Here is a 15032-nt window from a genome sequence, read left to right as displayed (position 1 = left end):
GGTACCTTTTGGTTGAAAATGTCACATTTTATCCATCTGTAAAAACTGTGCACTAAAGTAATTGTTCTGATTCAGGAAACCTTCGTGAACGCCGAAGAGTTCGGCTCCGACCTGGAGCACGTCGAGGTCCTCCAGCGCAAGTTCGACGAGTTCCAGAAGGACATGGCCGCCCAGGAGTACCGCGTGACCGAGGTCAATCAGCTGGCCGAGCGCCTGGTGCTGGAGGGCCACCCTGAGCGGGAGACCATCGTCAAGCGCAAGGATGTAAGTAAGGCCTGGATCTGTTCCAGCAGTTCCAGGATATGGCCAGGAATATTGCATTGCAGGGCATGCATGGAGGCAGAAGAGACAGCCGCCCACGTCATCCTCGAATGTCCAGGGGTGGCAGAATACCAGGCACAATACCTCGGTTCGCCGGGGTCTCCCAGAAGTCGTCGGCAACATCAAGGGTCTGCTAGGCTTCTTGGAAGAGTTGGGTTGGCAAGAGTAGTGCCGGCAACCCATCAAGCAAAATAGGCGCAATATATGACATCGAGTTGCGCAAACCAAGCCCGCGAAAACCTATAACCTATATGGCCAGGAATACGGCGCGACCGAGCTCGACCGAATGCGCTTAGATCTGTGTTTGTGTACTTAACTAATCTATTGTTTTTTTCTTTACTTACGAACGGAATTAAATGTCAATATCATTCGGATTCGAAGAGTCAGGTATTGATGATACTGGACCGAGTCTTGTAAGTAGATATTGAAGATACCTATTAATTATATTTCTTATGAAGGTTAGAATTATTTTCCTCGGTCCATTCAGTTATGTCTAAAACAGAAAGAACTTGAAACAGTACAAAAACATTGCCACAGTATTTTCAAAAGTACCAAACAACCATGACTAACATACCAATATCACACAGGAACTCAACGAAGCTTGGCAGCGTCTCCGTCAGATGGCGCTGATGCGTCAAGAGCGTCTGTTCGGCGCCCACGAGATCCAGCGTTTCAACCGTGACGCCGATGAGACCATCGCCTGGATCTCGGAGAAGGACGTGGTCCTGGGATCTGATGATTATGGCAGGGATCTGGCCACCGTCCAGACACTACAGGTAAGAAATAGTAGCAAGTTTAATATAGCAATAATATTTTGCATATGAAGGTAACATTTGTGGATCCGAATAACCCATCCAACTTTTACCAAAGAATAATTCACTTTATTGAAGTAAAAAGATACGAAAAAACGCCTATACCGAGATATTCCTTTAGTTTCGGGTGCTGTTTGTGGAGACCGGTCTGTTTAAGTTTACACAGCCTTCATTTTACCTATGTAACTTTACTTTTGAGTGGCATTAACGTGAGGCACTTCATTCGGTTCTTGTCTGTTTGTCTGATTTAATATTTTGTCTTTTTATTAATTATATAACAATTCAAGTCTTGGAGACCCTTTACATCTCTGGATAATTTGATGATCTTTTTTATTATTATATACATTTTATCACTGACACCTAGAGACTTACATCTCTAAACAATGTTAGTACTTCTGTTGTTTGTATATTTTTTTATTAGCTTTTTTTGTGTAATTTGACATTTATATTTATGTAATTGTTTTGTTTTTTTGTAATTTTGGATTAATTTTATTGTTTGTAAAAATTGACATGTAAAAGTGCCCCTGTGGCCTATTTGCTGAATAAATGTTTGATGTTTCAGTATTAACATAATTCTCTCAAAAAATTCATCCTTATAAATTGTTTACTGGTAGAACCATAGCTCAACCTACGATGCTACGTATAAAGCTACTTAAAGAAATTAAATTTATTTAAGAATGTTACTGAATTCAAATGACACAGTTGTACCTATGTTGAAGACATTTTTTACTCGTATAACCAGGAATACAGTTTTTTTTTTTAATATTTGTTAATTGTTTAGCGCAAGCATGAAGGCGTAGAGCGTGACCTAGCTGCTCTAGAAGACAAAGTTTCTACCCTTGACGGCGAGGCCGCTCGGCTGGCCGCCATCCACACCGACCACGCCCCCGCCATCCACGCCAAGCGGGACGAGATCACCGCCGCTTGGCAGAAGCTGGTCCACAAGGCCAAGGTAAGTCTGATATTGCAATGGCGTTGGTCTTTATTCCCACCAGCGTGTAGATGTATAAGTCCGGCCGGAAACAGGCGGGCTGTCAATAGTTGGAGCTGCAAGTTACTGTGCCGGCGGCATTCCATCAACTTACCAAATTTAGGTCACCTTAAGTAAAGAAGAAAAGAAAATAATATTGTGATCGCATGAGTAGAGCCGGAGCAGCTAACAACTTTCGGATCAGCCCTCTTATCAACATTATGTTTTGTTAAGCTAAATAACATCTATCATGTATATCTTTGGCATCGAATTATTCGTCTGGTTAGTTAGTAAGTTAGTTAGCTTAGTTATTTATTTAATGACTTAGTTAAGAATTAGTTTTGGAGACTAAAAATCAGCGGTCTCGCTGTGTCTCATCCATTTTACTGCACAAATATTTGTAATTCTATCAGATTTTTTTATTGTACTCTCAATTCATTGTTAGGGTTCCGTACCCAAAGGGTAAAAACGAGACCCTATTACTAAGACTTCGCTGTCAGTCTGTCTGTCTGTTACCAGGCTGTATCTCATGAACCATGATAGCTAGACAGTTGAAATTTTCACAGATGATATATTTCTGTTGCCGCTATAACAACAAATACTAAAATGTACGGAACCCTCGGTGCGCGAGTCCGACTCGCACTTAACCGGTTTTTTCTGTTCTTAATATTTACTGACAATTTGGTGTGGTGTTTGACCAACTATAACATGTATATCTCGCCCACTAGGAGCGCAGAAGCGAGCTGGAGTCCTCCCATGCCCTGCACCGTTTCCTCGCCGACTACAGGGACCTGGTGTCGTGGGTGAGCGACATACGCGCGCTGATCGCCGCCGACGATCTCGCCAAGGACGTGCCCGGCGCTGAGGCGCTGCTGGAGCGCCACCAGGAGCATAAGGTACCGTCGCACTCACCGAACTTGGTCTTTTATAGCCATAGACCTAGCATTACATAGATCAGCTATACGCGTGCGCCCGTGAGGGACCGAACATACGCAATGCGAGAGTATGATTGGCCGAGTAGATTTGTAGCCCACCCATATAAATTACGGTAAGGAATAAAAAAAAATGTGAGACTGTGACAAGGACAAACAGCAACAGCGCTTTCTCTGCTACTCCTACTGAAAGATACATAAGACTATCCCGTTCGGTCATTTCCCCCCACCCCTCATGCCCGATCCAATTATACTAGATTCATGTTCATAGCCCACCACCACTTGGTTTCTTATTTGGGTCGCTAAACCCGCATAGATATGATATGTTATTAATTATTTATTTCATAATATTACATTGCATTATACATTATTATGTCAATATAGATAGAAGAATTAATATTATGATAAAATTCAAAATTCGTTAATTTTTTAACAAGGTTTATCCTGGGTGTCCTTACCTAAAGATGTCAGGAAAACCTATTAGAAATATACAGTCAAGCGTGAGTCGGGCTTATTTTTCATGTACTGCATTTTTCTTCCACTTTTTCGACTATACTAAACCAGCATAACATTCCAGGGTGAGATGGACGCACGCGAGGACGTAATCCGCGCCTGCGCGACCGCCGGCCAGGAGCTCGTCGACAGCGGCCACCGCGCCTCCTCCGAGGTGTCCTCGGCCCTCGAAGCCCTGGAGCGCGAGAGCAGCGCCCTCCAGCAGCTGTGGGAGCAGCGCCGCGTGCTGTACCTGCAGTGCATGGACCTGCAGCTGTTCTACCGGGACACGGAGCAGGCGGACGCCTGGATGCACAAGCAGGAGGTGAGCTACACCTAATATTTATACTTCTACACTTAGGGCCACCCCACACTAGCACAGGTTGGTCCGAAGATCCTTACTACGGGCACAGGGCGGACACGCTATACATCAAAAATCACTTGCGTTTCTATGTGTGAACGGCACGTCTGTACACGCGACATGCGTTATTGTGTAAGTTGCTTAAAAACAGTACTGGGCGGTCGGCAAAAGGTCGTCAATCTGCTGTCGCGGGGCGAGGTAATTCGAATCGGGGCGGGGCGGTGCGTGGCCGTTCTGTATGATATTACTTATTCTGTGACAAGCGTCGGCGTCTAGTCAACTCCATGGCTGCTGCTCGACGCAACGTTGGCGCAACTGCTCAGCGACGCCATTTTCCATAGCGCTGACTAGACGCCGACGCTCAAAAGACGCTAGTGTGGTGGCCTTTACTCCGTTGGCTTAGTGTCCCACAATGAGACTTGGCCTCCGACACAAGACAGGCGGCACTTTTCTCGGTCCTGCACTAAATCTCGCTAATCAATAATGTTGTTTTTCTACTCGTCGAGTATAATCTGTGTATTACAACTTCACATGCAACACTACAACCTTACTCTTTTCAACGTTGGATAATATATTCCGACTCAAGCATAAGAATTTTATCGATACGGTTTAGTCAATTATATATATTTTTTAAATAGAACTTCATACATTTTGATGAAATATTTCTTATTTAAGGAGACTCGATTGTGTCGCATCTGCTTTGTTATTGGTTGGCCAACAAAAACCTTTTATTTTATGTTGTAGTAGAAACAATTGCTTCATAAGTCAGAAACGCACATGTGACACCCTTCATATAGCAACATCCATACCCTACGAAAACCGCTTAGCGTTGCTCGTTAGTCTCCATAGGCTACGGTGGCCAAAATCGAGAAAAAAACTGAATTAAGATTGAATTTAGCGCGGAGCAGGTACCAGGGCCTCATGAGTTACGAGGAGGTGTCGTTGACCAACCCGCCGGGGGCACCGGGCCCGGCGGCCGGTGCGCGTACGAGTATGAAGGTATCGCGGCAGCTCAAGTATCTTAGCTGTATAGTTTTGGTTTTGGTTTGGTTTGGTGGTATGATTCTACTAGTTGAAAGTATTATTTTTTTGTCTCGTAGAAAAAGTATTGTATTCAATAGTGATATAATCAAGCTTTTCAATCTCATACCTTACTTAATCAACTCAGCAAGCTTCGTTGCTTAAACACGGTACTCGACTGAAAAGCTCTCTATTATATCACGATTGTATAAAATACTATTATAAATTTGGAATTGAACAGAAAAGAACTGTCGAAAAACTTTTCAGTACATCTGTACAGCAATCTTATATTACAAGTAATACGATGAATGCACTTTTGTATAAATTTTGCCATATTTGGAAAGGACCTTCAAGGTAAACTTACTGATCGTAGTAAAGAAAAAGGTGAGCACCTAAATATCTGAACATAGCACAAATGTATTTTTTTAATTTAAGAAAAGTTATGTTCAGTACAATATTTTATGCATAAAAAAGTAAACATTTAGATTTATTTATTTCATAATACAGATTACATTATAAATTGCAGGCATGTCAATCTGCAAGAGTTCATATTATGATCGTCAAAACAAGGATGTCACAAGAATATAATCAGTAAAATAACTATTTAAAAATTAAATAATCTAGATTTATATCTACTATCATTGAAAGTTACACTGTCAACTTCCAAACACGCTAAACATATATTTTGTCCAGGCTTTCCTCGCCAACGAAGACGTCGGCGACTCCCTGGACTCTGTCGAGGCCCTGCTGAAGAAACACGAAGACTTTGAGAAGTCTCTCGCCGCCCAGGAGGAGAAGATCAAGGCGTTGGACGAGTTCGCGTCCAAGCTGATCGAGGGGCAACACTATGCGGCCGATGACGTGGCTCAGAGAAGAGAAATGGTATGTTTAGTCTCCAATCATTTGTGTGCGCAATATGCACCGGCCCCCCGTTTTTGTATGGGGCGTTTTTACTCACGGCACGTGTGCCACTTTATTTTCGCAATTTAGTTGTTTCTAGGGCATATTAGATCAGGGATCGAATACCTGTATATTTTTCATACAAATTAACCGGTATCCAATTTCGGTATATCGGTTGTTTATGTATATTTTTCCATTTCATTTAGGTGATCTGATAACTCTATTGTCCTTACCTAAATACCATTCTACAATATCAAAGAAATATTTCGAATGCTACGTGATATTTTATTATACGTGGTAACGATCACTGCATTAGATAACAGGTTTGTTAGAAACATTTGGATCTCACCAGAAGTAAAATCAATTGACATCTTCCAAATAATTCATGCATGTAGAATTATTAAGTTTATAGCAGCGCCGCCACAGCAACGCTGTGTCGGTTTACACAGTTTCCCAGTGGAACAATATTCCGTAATGAACAAGATATTTATTTGGTCTAGCTTTTGGAGCGCCGCGCAGCCCTGTTTGAGAAGTCTAACCAGCGGCGCGAGCTGCTGGAGGACGCTTACAAGTACCAGCAGTTTGAGAGGGACTGCGACGAGACCAAGGGTAAGCACTTTCCGACCAAACCGTATTTTACAAGCTTTTATTTAACTTGCAATGTATGTACGATCGGGTCTAATCTTTGCAAGCTAAATTAGACTTACTTTATTTCTAGTTTTTGTTTATTTAATAAGTTAGTTTATAATTATATGTTATTTAAGTGGATTTAGAATAAAATTTAATCCTGTAATGCTAGGTCTATGTATGACGGTGATCGGTGACGCACTGCCACTTTATTGTTATAATCTAGGAGGATATAACCAAACGGAGTAGCCATTAACAGGCATTCCCCTGTCGAAAATAGTCGGCTAATGGTCATACAAAATGTATGGACTGACGTTTATCTGTCATGGCTATTTTGACGTTACGTATACATTTGACGTTCTCCTGTCCCGCAAAAATTGGCAGACGTTTTGTACAGCAAATTACAGACGTGTCGCCTCCGTTTGGTTATATCCTCCTAGGTTATAATCGTCTCGATGAGTATTAGTTGCCAGTTGAAACCAGCGAAGTTGTTGAAGAAGCAGTTGCAAAGCAAAACTGTAATTTTTGTCAAAAATCTTATTTCTAATTAATACAGCTAGTAGAAACAAGAAGTTTATCTTGAGTCAAACTTGTGACAGGGGTAGCCAGCAATCGTCTCGATGAGTATTAGTTGCCAGTTGAAACCAGCGAAGTTGTTGAAGAAGCAGTTGCAAAGCAAAACTGTAATTTTTGTCAAAAATCTTATTTCTAATTAATACAGCTAGTAGAAACAAGAAGTTTATCTTGAGTCAAACTTGTGACAGGGGTAGTCAGCAATCGCTACAATGCGAGCATTCAAATATCAAGGTTGGATCGCATGCTGATCCACTTGAAAATGTTCCTTACCTCCCTTTCGAAAACCGTACCGTTTCGCAGAACCTCCCTTGCATAAAATACCCCATTTCCGTTCTAAAATTTTATCTGATTATGTCCCTTTTATCAAATATTCCTCTTCTATAAAATTACGGACAGAAGTTTTTAAATTAGCTCACTGACCAACCATTTCCCACTAGGCTGGATCAATGAGAAACTCAAGTTCGCCACCGACGACTCCTACCTCGACCCCACGAACCTCAACGGCAAGGTCCAGAAACACCAGAACTTCGAGCAGGAGCTGCAAGCGAACAAGCCGAGAGTCGACGAGATCACCGCCGTGGGACGCGACCTGTTAGAACAGGAGCATTTCGCTAAGCGTGAGTCTCTTTGTAGATCATGTTTGCCTAGTACTTTAAGGAGAGGAATCGTTCGTAAATAGTTCGCCACCTCGACCCCATGAACCTCAACGGCAAGGTTCAGAAGCACCAGAACTTCGAGCAGGAACTGCAGGCGAACAAGCCGAGAGTCGACGAGATCACCGCCGTGGGACGCGACCTGTTAGAGCAGGAGCATTTCGCTAAGCGTGAGTCTCTTTGCCGAACATGTTTGCCTAGTACTTTCAGGAGAGGAGTAGAGTCCGCATAAGCTGAATGAAAATTGGTTTCTGTTGCTCTTCGGAAAATTATACAATACTTTTCTAGAACTAATTTTCTTGTCGACAAGTCGTGAATTAACACCCTCATTTGCAAAAGTTCACTTACCCCTCTCGTTCGTTGCACAATGTACTAAATAGCGACAAATTTCTTAACTCTTATTCTTATTAACAATTGATGACAAGTCCTATTGTGTCAAGAATTCAGGATTATATTATAGTCGCAAAAAGCTCCAAGGAGTCAAAAGACTATGAGAAGTAAATTTTTTCGAACTTAGGCAAACGATTCAAGTAAATAACAAAAAACTTTTAGTAAATACCCAATACTATTTTGTCTATTGAGCCAATAGAAAATATGTCGTATTTGCTGACTTTGCAAATCTGATAATCTCCGGCAAGCAAGCTTTGTCAGTAGAATAACTCGCGTTTTTATATAAGATCTATCTTGCGCGCTTACAATTTACGATTTTACTGCCTTTTTCTACAGAAAAAGCAAGTTTGCTAGAGTATAACTATTATTTACCTGCGCACAGCTCAAATCGATTCCCGCCTCGGCGAGCTAGCCGGTCTCTGGGAACGATTGGCTGCCGCGTCCGAGCTGAAGGGCAGCAAGCTGCAAGAAGCATCGCAGCAACAGCAGTACAACCGCGCCGTTGAAGACATCGAGCTCTGGCTGTCCGAGGTGGAGGGGCAGCTGCTGAGCGAGGACTATGGAAAGGTACTGACATTTATACAGCACCGTAGACCTTACGAAGTTATCTATTAAGATTATTAGATCAAATATGTCACAATTATTAAATATTCCGAAAGATCTTGGGGCCAACACAAAGAGAAGATGGTAGCTGGAGAATCCGGAAAAATCAGGAGATAGAAGACCTGCCCGCGCAGCATGGTTTCCCCTATCACTAAGTCCGTCACTTTCGCACTCACATACTTGTTAGAACGTGACAGGCATGGTACCGTGCCGTGCGTACCGTGCTACGACTCCTGGTCTCTGAACCAAACATCTTGGGCATCTCGAGAGAATGACAGGCGATAGGGCAGCCAAAAGGGCCTACGTTGGACGCCACATAGGTCGACGCCCAGAAAGTAGGTCGTCCTAAGTATCGCTGGAGAGACCAATTCGAGAAAGATCTACGCGCCCTGCAAGCAGAAAACTGGGAGGAGGTCGCACAAAACAGGGCGTGTTGGCGCCAACTCGTATCGGAGGCCAAGACTCACTTCGGGTCGCTGAGCCAGCGGAGTTAGTTAGTTTATGTCACAATTATTGACTTCTAATATCATCACACTATTTCAGGACCTGACCAGCGTGCAGAACCTGCAAAAGAAGCACGCTCTCCTAGAGGCCGACGTCGGTTCCCACGCTGAACGCATCGACGCCATCCGCACGCAGGCCGAGCAATTCATCGAGAAGGGACACTTCGACGCTGACAATATCAAGGCTAAGAAAGTAAGTTCATATTCTTTCATGTGTCATTTTTACTAAGTAATACATAGATAACTCTTTATTACACTTCAAAAAAGAAATAGTTACAGGTATAACACCATAGACTAAAGATTATCGCTATCAATACTCTCATTTTTTCTCGGGTATGTTGAATAAGCATATAATTGATTCGTCCTATGTCTTTGCAAGATTTTCTGAAATGTTAAGTCGAATAATTCTATAGGCAAGATGCAAGAGGGCGTCGCGAACGTATCTCGCGCGCGGGATACACTGACCGTGACTTTCTATATGATACAGTTTTTATGGTTCCATACCCAATGGGTAACGGGACCCTATTACTAAGACTCCGCTGTCCGTCTGTCTGTCACCAGGCTGTATCTCATGAACCGTGATAGGTAGGCAGTTGAAATTTTCACAGATGATGTATTTCTGTTGCCGCTATAACAACAAATACTAAAAAGTACGGAACCCTCGGTGGGCGAGTCCGACTCGCACTTGGCCGGTTTTTTAAAAGACGTGCGAGATACTGTCACGATGCACTCATGACTCTACTGTTCAGATATTTATAAAAATTTCTTCACTAACTTTGCTTGGAAGACACTGGATAAAGGCATTAAATAATGTTAATTGTGATTACCTAGGACGGTCTGGTGGCGCGCTACACAGCCCTGGACAAGCCGATGGCGATCCGCAAGCGCCGCCTCCTCGACTCTCTGCAGGCGCAGCAGCTGTTCCGAGACCTGGATGACGAGGCCGCGTGGATCAGGGAGAAGGAGCCCATCATTGCGTCCACCAACCGAGGTATATACGTGCTCTTATTGGGACAACTTCTACAACTATACTAGGATGGTCTGATGGCACGCTACACAGCCCTAGCCGATGGCGGTCCGCAAGCGCCGCCTCCTCGACTCTCTGCAGGCGCAGCAGCAGTTCCGAGACCTGGATGATGAGGCCGCGTGGATCAGGAAAAAGGAGCCCATCATCGCGTCCACCAACCGAGGTATATACGTGGTCTTAGGGAGGTGGCACACGGCGAGTTTTTGCAGTATTGGGAAGCCTACAATTTTACATGAAATTTCGATCAAACCTCTTTTAAACTTCTACAGGAAAGAAATGGGGTTGGCCGGCCGAAATAATTAGCAGATGGCGCCAGCATAGCTTCCCTGTCAATCCCTAGAATTGTGTAAATTTTTTGTTTTTTTAATGCCCTGGATGCCAGCCCTTTAAGCCAAATCTCATAGAAAAAGGGGCAAGCTATGATGGCGCCATCTCGGCAAACCTTTGACAGTTGCCAACCCCATTGAAAAAAGCTAAGAATACTCTTGTACCCCTTTAGAATAAATATGTTGGAATTATTGTTTAAACGATTTAAATACAATTTTACACATTGTCCATTCCATGCAAACTTTGCGAACAGTAATTTCTGTAAAAATCCTTTTAGGACAAAAAATTCTAAAAGACGATTATTTCTTTTCCTTTTTTTTATACATTGTTTACCCACGGAATTTAAAATCGCTCACGGCACATAATACACTGTCCCTATCTCAAAAGCCACAATCACCTAACTTATATCGTAGAAGAATGGCGCAATAAGGTAAGAGAAGGTGTAGCTACTTTCGAAGAAGCTCGACTTGAACACCTGGACCAAAAGCGCCTTCAACGGAAGTCTCGACCTAAGCCGTCCTACGCATATACTTATAATGAACAAGGGAAGCTTTTTTGTACACAGTGCGACCGGATATTTAAAACAAAGTTCGGTTTTGCGAGCCATATAGCTCATCAGAGGAGTTTGTAAAGGTCGCCGTTGTCGGACACGACATGGACGACTATATATCGTAGAAAAAAGCATAAAAAATAACAATGCTTAGAAATAAAGGATTAATAGAAAACGTCACTGTCTTGGGCTCTCACGAATTCGCAGACATTTCTGCTCAAAACAATTAATTCGTCGCATAATAGGTACTTACCAAACATCATTTCATCCAGGCCGCGACCTCATCGGCGTCCAGAACCTGATGAAGAAGCACCAAGCGGTCATGGGCGAGATGGCACAGCACGAGACGCGAGTAGAAGCCGTACGGGCCGCGGGCGCTGCGCTGCGGGACGCAGGACACTTTGCAGCTGATGAGATTGGCGCTAGACTTCAGCAATTGCACCAGCAGTGGACGCAACTGCAAGAGAAAGCTCTCCAGGTAAATATATCTAGGACTAGCCACGCAAATTTGATTCAGGCCGTGGTTAAAAAGTCTAGAACCTAGCCTCAAGATATGGGGAGAGGCCGTACGGGCCGCCAGAGTTGCGCTGCGGGACGCAGAACACTTTGCAGCTGATGAGATTGGAGCTAGGCTTCAGCAATTGCACCAGCAGTGGACCCAACTGCTGGAGAAGGCTCTCCACTTCGTATCCTCTGCCCGACTATTTACGTTTAGAGATTATTAGGACAGGTAGCTCGCACCATCGTCGAACTGATCAACGAATTGACTTTATAGAGCTGTTAAACTTTTCATAAAAGCAAAAACTTAAAAACTGATGACGTCGACAGACAGTTTGGTGCAACCAGCCCAAGGTATAAGTAGAGCTGCTATCCGTACGGATTTACCTATATTTGTTTTATTTTGGACCCTGTCCTGGCCATCCGAGCGGAGTTTTAGTACCTTTTTTTTTACCCAGGGGAAATTAGGGATCCCACCCGGCCCGGGAGAAGCTGAGTGGGTATGTCCGACTCACACGGACTAAAACCCCTGGGGTGTTCCGACGGGAACAATTTTGCAAACCTCCGAGACCCCGCCGGCGGAGTTTTTGTACCTAGGTTAACCCTACGTCCAATATGAAACAAAAAAATGAGATGTTCATTTAGGTGACTGCAGCCCTAAGGACGCTACGCTGGAAATAACCAAGTGCTCATATCTTATTCCAAATGACAAGATTATTAAGGTCCTAATTTATAAACATACCTAATTCGGTACATGATAAATTGAATACTGTCTCTATGCATATGCGTTTTTTAAACGAAACTGCATAAAAGTGCAAGTTGCAGTAAGGTGCAGTAAAGTACCAGGAGATGAGAAACGTGTAGGTGTACTAATGAGTTAAATAAAGCAATGACCTTAAGTGTCCTCAATCCGCGTGGATAAAATTAGCATAATGCATAGATAACGCTACGCGCGATAAAATTATACGATTTTTTTATGTAATAAATTACCAGGTTCTCATAAAAACTGAGGCGGTATACTTTCGTCTTCATATCAATATTTTTTGACATCAGCTGGTATATTCATAAAAAAAAATTAACACTTTTTTGTATCGTAAAGTAAATGAACTTGGTTTAGTTTAAAAAAAAACCTTAAATGATTTTAAATCGTATAAGCACATAAAATATGATAAGTAGGTAAAGTTATGAATTTGCCAGTCTTACTTTTTATGATGTTATTTTACCGTCTTGCGTTTCGACGATAGGCGTGGCTTTCAAAAGGGAACCCTACACGTCCCCTATATTCTGTACTAATCACTGCATCACCCCAACAGCGCAAGCAAGACCTGGAGGACTCGCTCCAAGCCCAGCAATACTTCGCCGACGCCAACGAGGCGGAATCCTGGATGCGCGAAAAGGAACCTATGGCCAACACTCAAGACTACGGGAAAGATGAGGACTCTTCTGAAGCCCTACTGAAGAAACACGAAGCACTTCTTTCGGATCTTGAGGCGTTCGGGAACACTATCAAGAGCTTGAGGGAGCAGGCTAACTCGTGCAGAGTAAGTTGTTCTACTTTTTTTAGCTTTAGAATACTTTGGTTACACTCAGGACAACGGCAAATATGAGGACTCCTCAGAGGCCCTCCTCAAGAAACATGAGGCGCTTCTGTCTGACCTTGAGGCGTTCGGGAACACTATCGAGAGGTTGAGGGAGGAGGGAGGCATCTCGCGCAGGTAGGTTTAGAATACTTTGATGGCGCAAACTTAGCAACATGGCGAGTATAGAACGAGAATCCTTAAGTGCTATAATGATAACACATAATTTTCAAGATACATTGTCATACTATAATTTTAGTTTGAGATATTACAACAGCACCAATTTATAAAGTTACAGTGGCGTATTAATAGTTCTTACGTACGATCACAAAAATGCGCAAGTAAAGATTATACTTCGAAAAAGCGCATGTATACGTGCGACAAAGAAAAACTATAAAATTAAGCCAAAGTTGATTATTGCCAAAAAAATATTTTTGCTGTACTTTTGCACGGTACAAAATAAAACTACAAAACTCCCGTGAGACTCAAAGATATTAAATTATTTTAAAACGGGTCACTCACGTATTATGAAATCGAATACATGAAACATGTCGAGTATTCGACTTAATAATACCCGTGAGTGACCCGTTTTAAAATAATTTAATACAAAATAAAAGTTCCAAAAAATTATTTTTCTTTCAGATTCTTACGTAATAACAAAGATAGATATAACTCCGTAATAGATGGATACAGTCTAAGGAAAAAACGTGCCTCGAAAATCACGAAAATTTGATTCTCGATCAGAGGGCGCCACTAGTTTTGGCCTAGTCTCGTATAGAGTTTGTTTCGTTATCATATCGTTTCATTTCGTTTGTTATTTATAATTATAACGCATATCAATGAAAGAACATGGGTCAAAATCATATATATTAAACAGGGGGGAGTGGGGGTCGGCCTATTCTTATATTTTCTTACATAGCGGAGGGAGGGGCTCAAAATCTGGCAAAAAAAATTCTTACGTAATAAATGAATGACGCCTTGTATTGTCTAACGCAGTGTTTGTTAAACTTTTTTATGACGCGACCCCCTTAGTACGAGCAAAATGTTTCGCTTTTGTATTGTTTTAAGGCTGGCAGAAGCTTTGCGACCCCCCAGGGGGTCATGATCCACAGTTTGAAAAACACTGGTCTAACGTAATGTTCGTACGCAGCAACAAGAGTCCCCCGTGGTGGACGTGTCGGGCAAGGAGTGCGTGGTCGCCCTATATGACTACGCCGAGAAGAGTCCGCGCGAGGTGTCCATGAAGCGCGGCGATGTGCTCACCCTACTCAACTCTAACAACAAGGTATGTATTCAAATTGTTATTCATTTTTAATGTAGATAGGGAGCTTGCACTAGGTAGCACAATAGCCCCCTGTTTATTGGCGCGAAGCAAGGGCCTGACACTCTTTGATAGAGAAAGATAGTCTTATTGCGATTCCTATAAGAGTAAAGAGAAAATAATGTCATGCTTTGTCCTTATCATCGACCGGGTGGCATAATAGGTGGGAGGCGATGGCGAAATACCGAAATTTATAAGAGTGAAAGAGAAATAATCCTATACTGCCTAAATTTTATATGAATATTCTTTCTCTTACCCCCGGTCGCTTGGTGGCGCGTCTATAACTACTTGTATATACTATGTCTATGGCGTGAATCTCGAATCTCTCAAATCTCGCGGGCAAGGTGCTGTCGTGCTTGGCCTACTGATCAGATTGGTAAAAACCATACAATTGAATTGAGAATCTCCTCCTTTTGAACTCTCGAAGTCAGTTAAAAATGAACATATTAAAATAGTTTACTCCTGAAAATCTTTATTTTAAACATAATCTTGTAACGCTGGATACAGAATCTGTAGGCATGAATAAAACATGCCGCATGTGAATTATCGTATTTCTTATTGTAAACATCGTC

General features: G+C 42.6%; 1 protein-coding gene across 8 annotated transcripts in view; it reads left to right on the top strand.

Moving 5' to 3' along the window:
- The window catches only part of LOC134755146 (spectrin alpha chain), a 69833-nt gene that overhangs the window by 9599 nt on the left and 45202 nt on the right, over positions 1 to 15032 (top strand). For 7 of the 8 annotated variants that reach the window (XM_063691633.1, XM_063691629.1, XM_063691628.1 and 4 more), the window contains 14 exons: positions 76 to 264; positions 909 to 1097; positions 1915 to 2085; positions 2832 to 2999; positions 3613 to 3852; positions 5602 to 5790; positions 6309 to 6417; positions 7449 to 7628; positions 8437 to 8621; positions 9201 to 9353; positions 9992 to 10151; positions 11337 to 11542; positions 12876 to 13103; positions 14290 to 14424. In XM_063691633.1, the coding sequence (XP_063547703.1) occupies positions 76 to 264; positions 909 to 1097; positions 1915 to 2085; positions 2832 to 2999; positions 3613 to 3852; positions 5602 to 5790; positions 6309 to 6417; positions 7449 to 7628; positions 8437 to 8621; positions 9201 to 9353; positions 9992 to 10151; positions 11337 to 11542; positions 12876 to 13103; positions 14290 to 14424 (2502 nt within the window). Of the gene's footprint in view, positions 1 to 75; positions 265 to 908; positions 1098 to 1914; positions 2086 to 2831; positions 3000 to 3612; positions 3853 to 5601; positions 5791 to 6308; positions 6418 to 7448; positions 7629 to 7702; positions 7835 to 8436; positions 8622 to 9200; positions 9354 to 9991; positions 10152 to 11336; positions 11543 to 12875; positions 13104 to 14289; positions 14425 to 15032 lie in introns of those variants that run through there. The other variant, XM_063691631.1, reaches the window with a different exon arrangement.

This window comes from Cydia strobilella, chromosome Z (genome assembly GCF_947568885.1).
Source record: "Cydia strobilella chromosome Z, ilCydStro3.1, whole genome shotgun sequence".
NCBI classification, from domain to species: Eukaryota; Metazoa; Arthropoda; class Insecta; order Lepidoptera; family Tortricidae; genus Cydia; species Cydia strobilella.
Note: the sequence above shows the minus strand (reverse complement) of the source record. Positions and strands in the feature narration are given on the sequence as shown.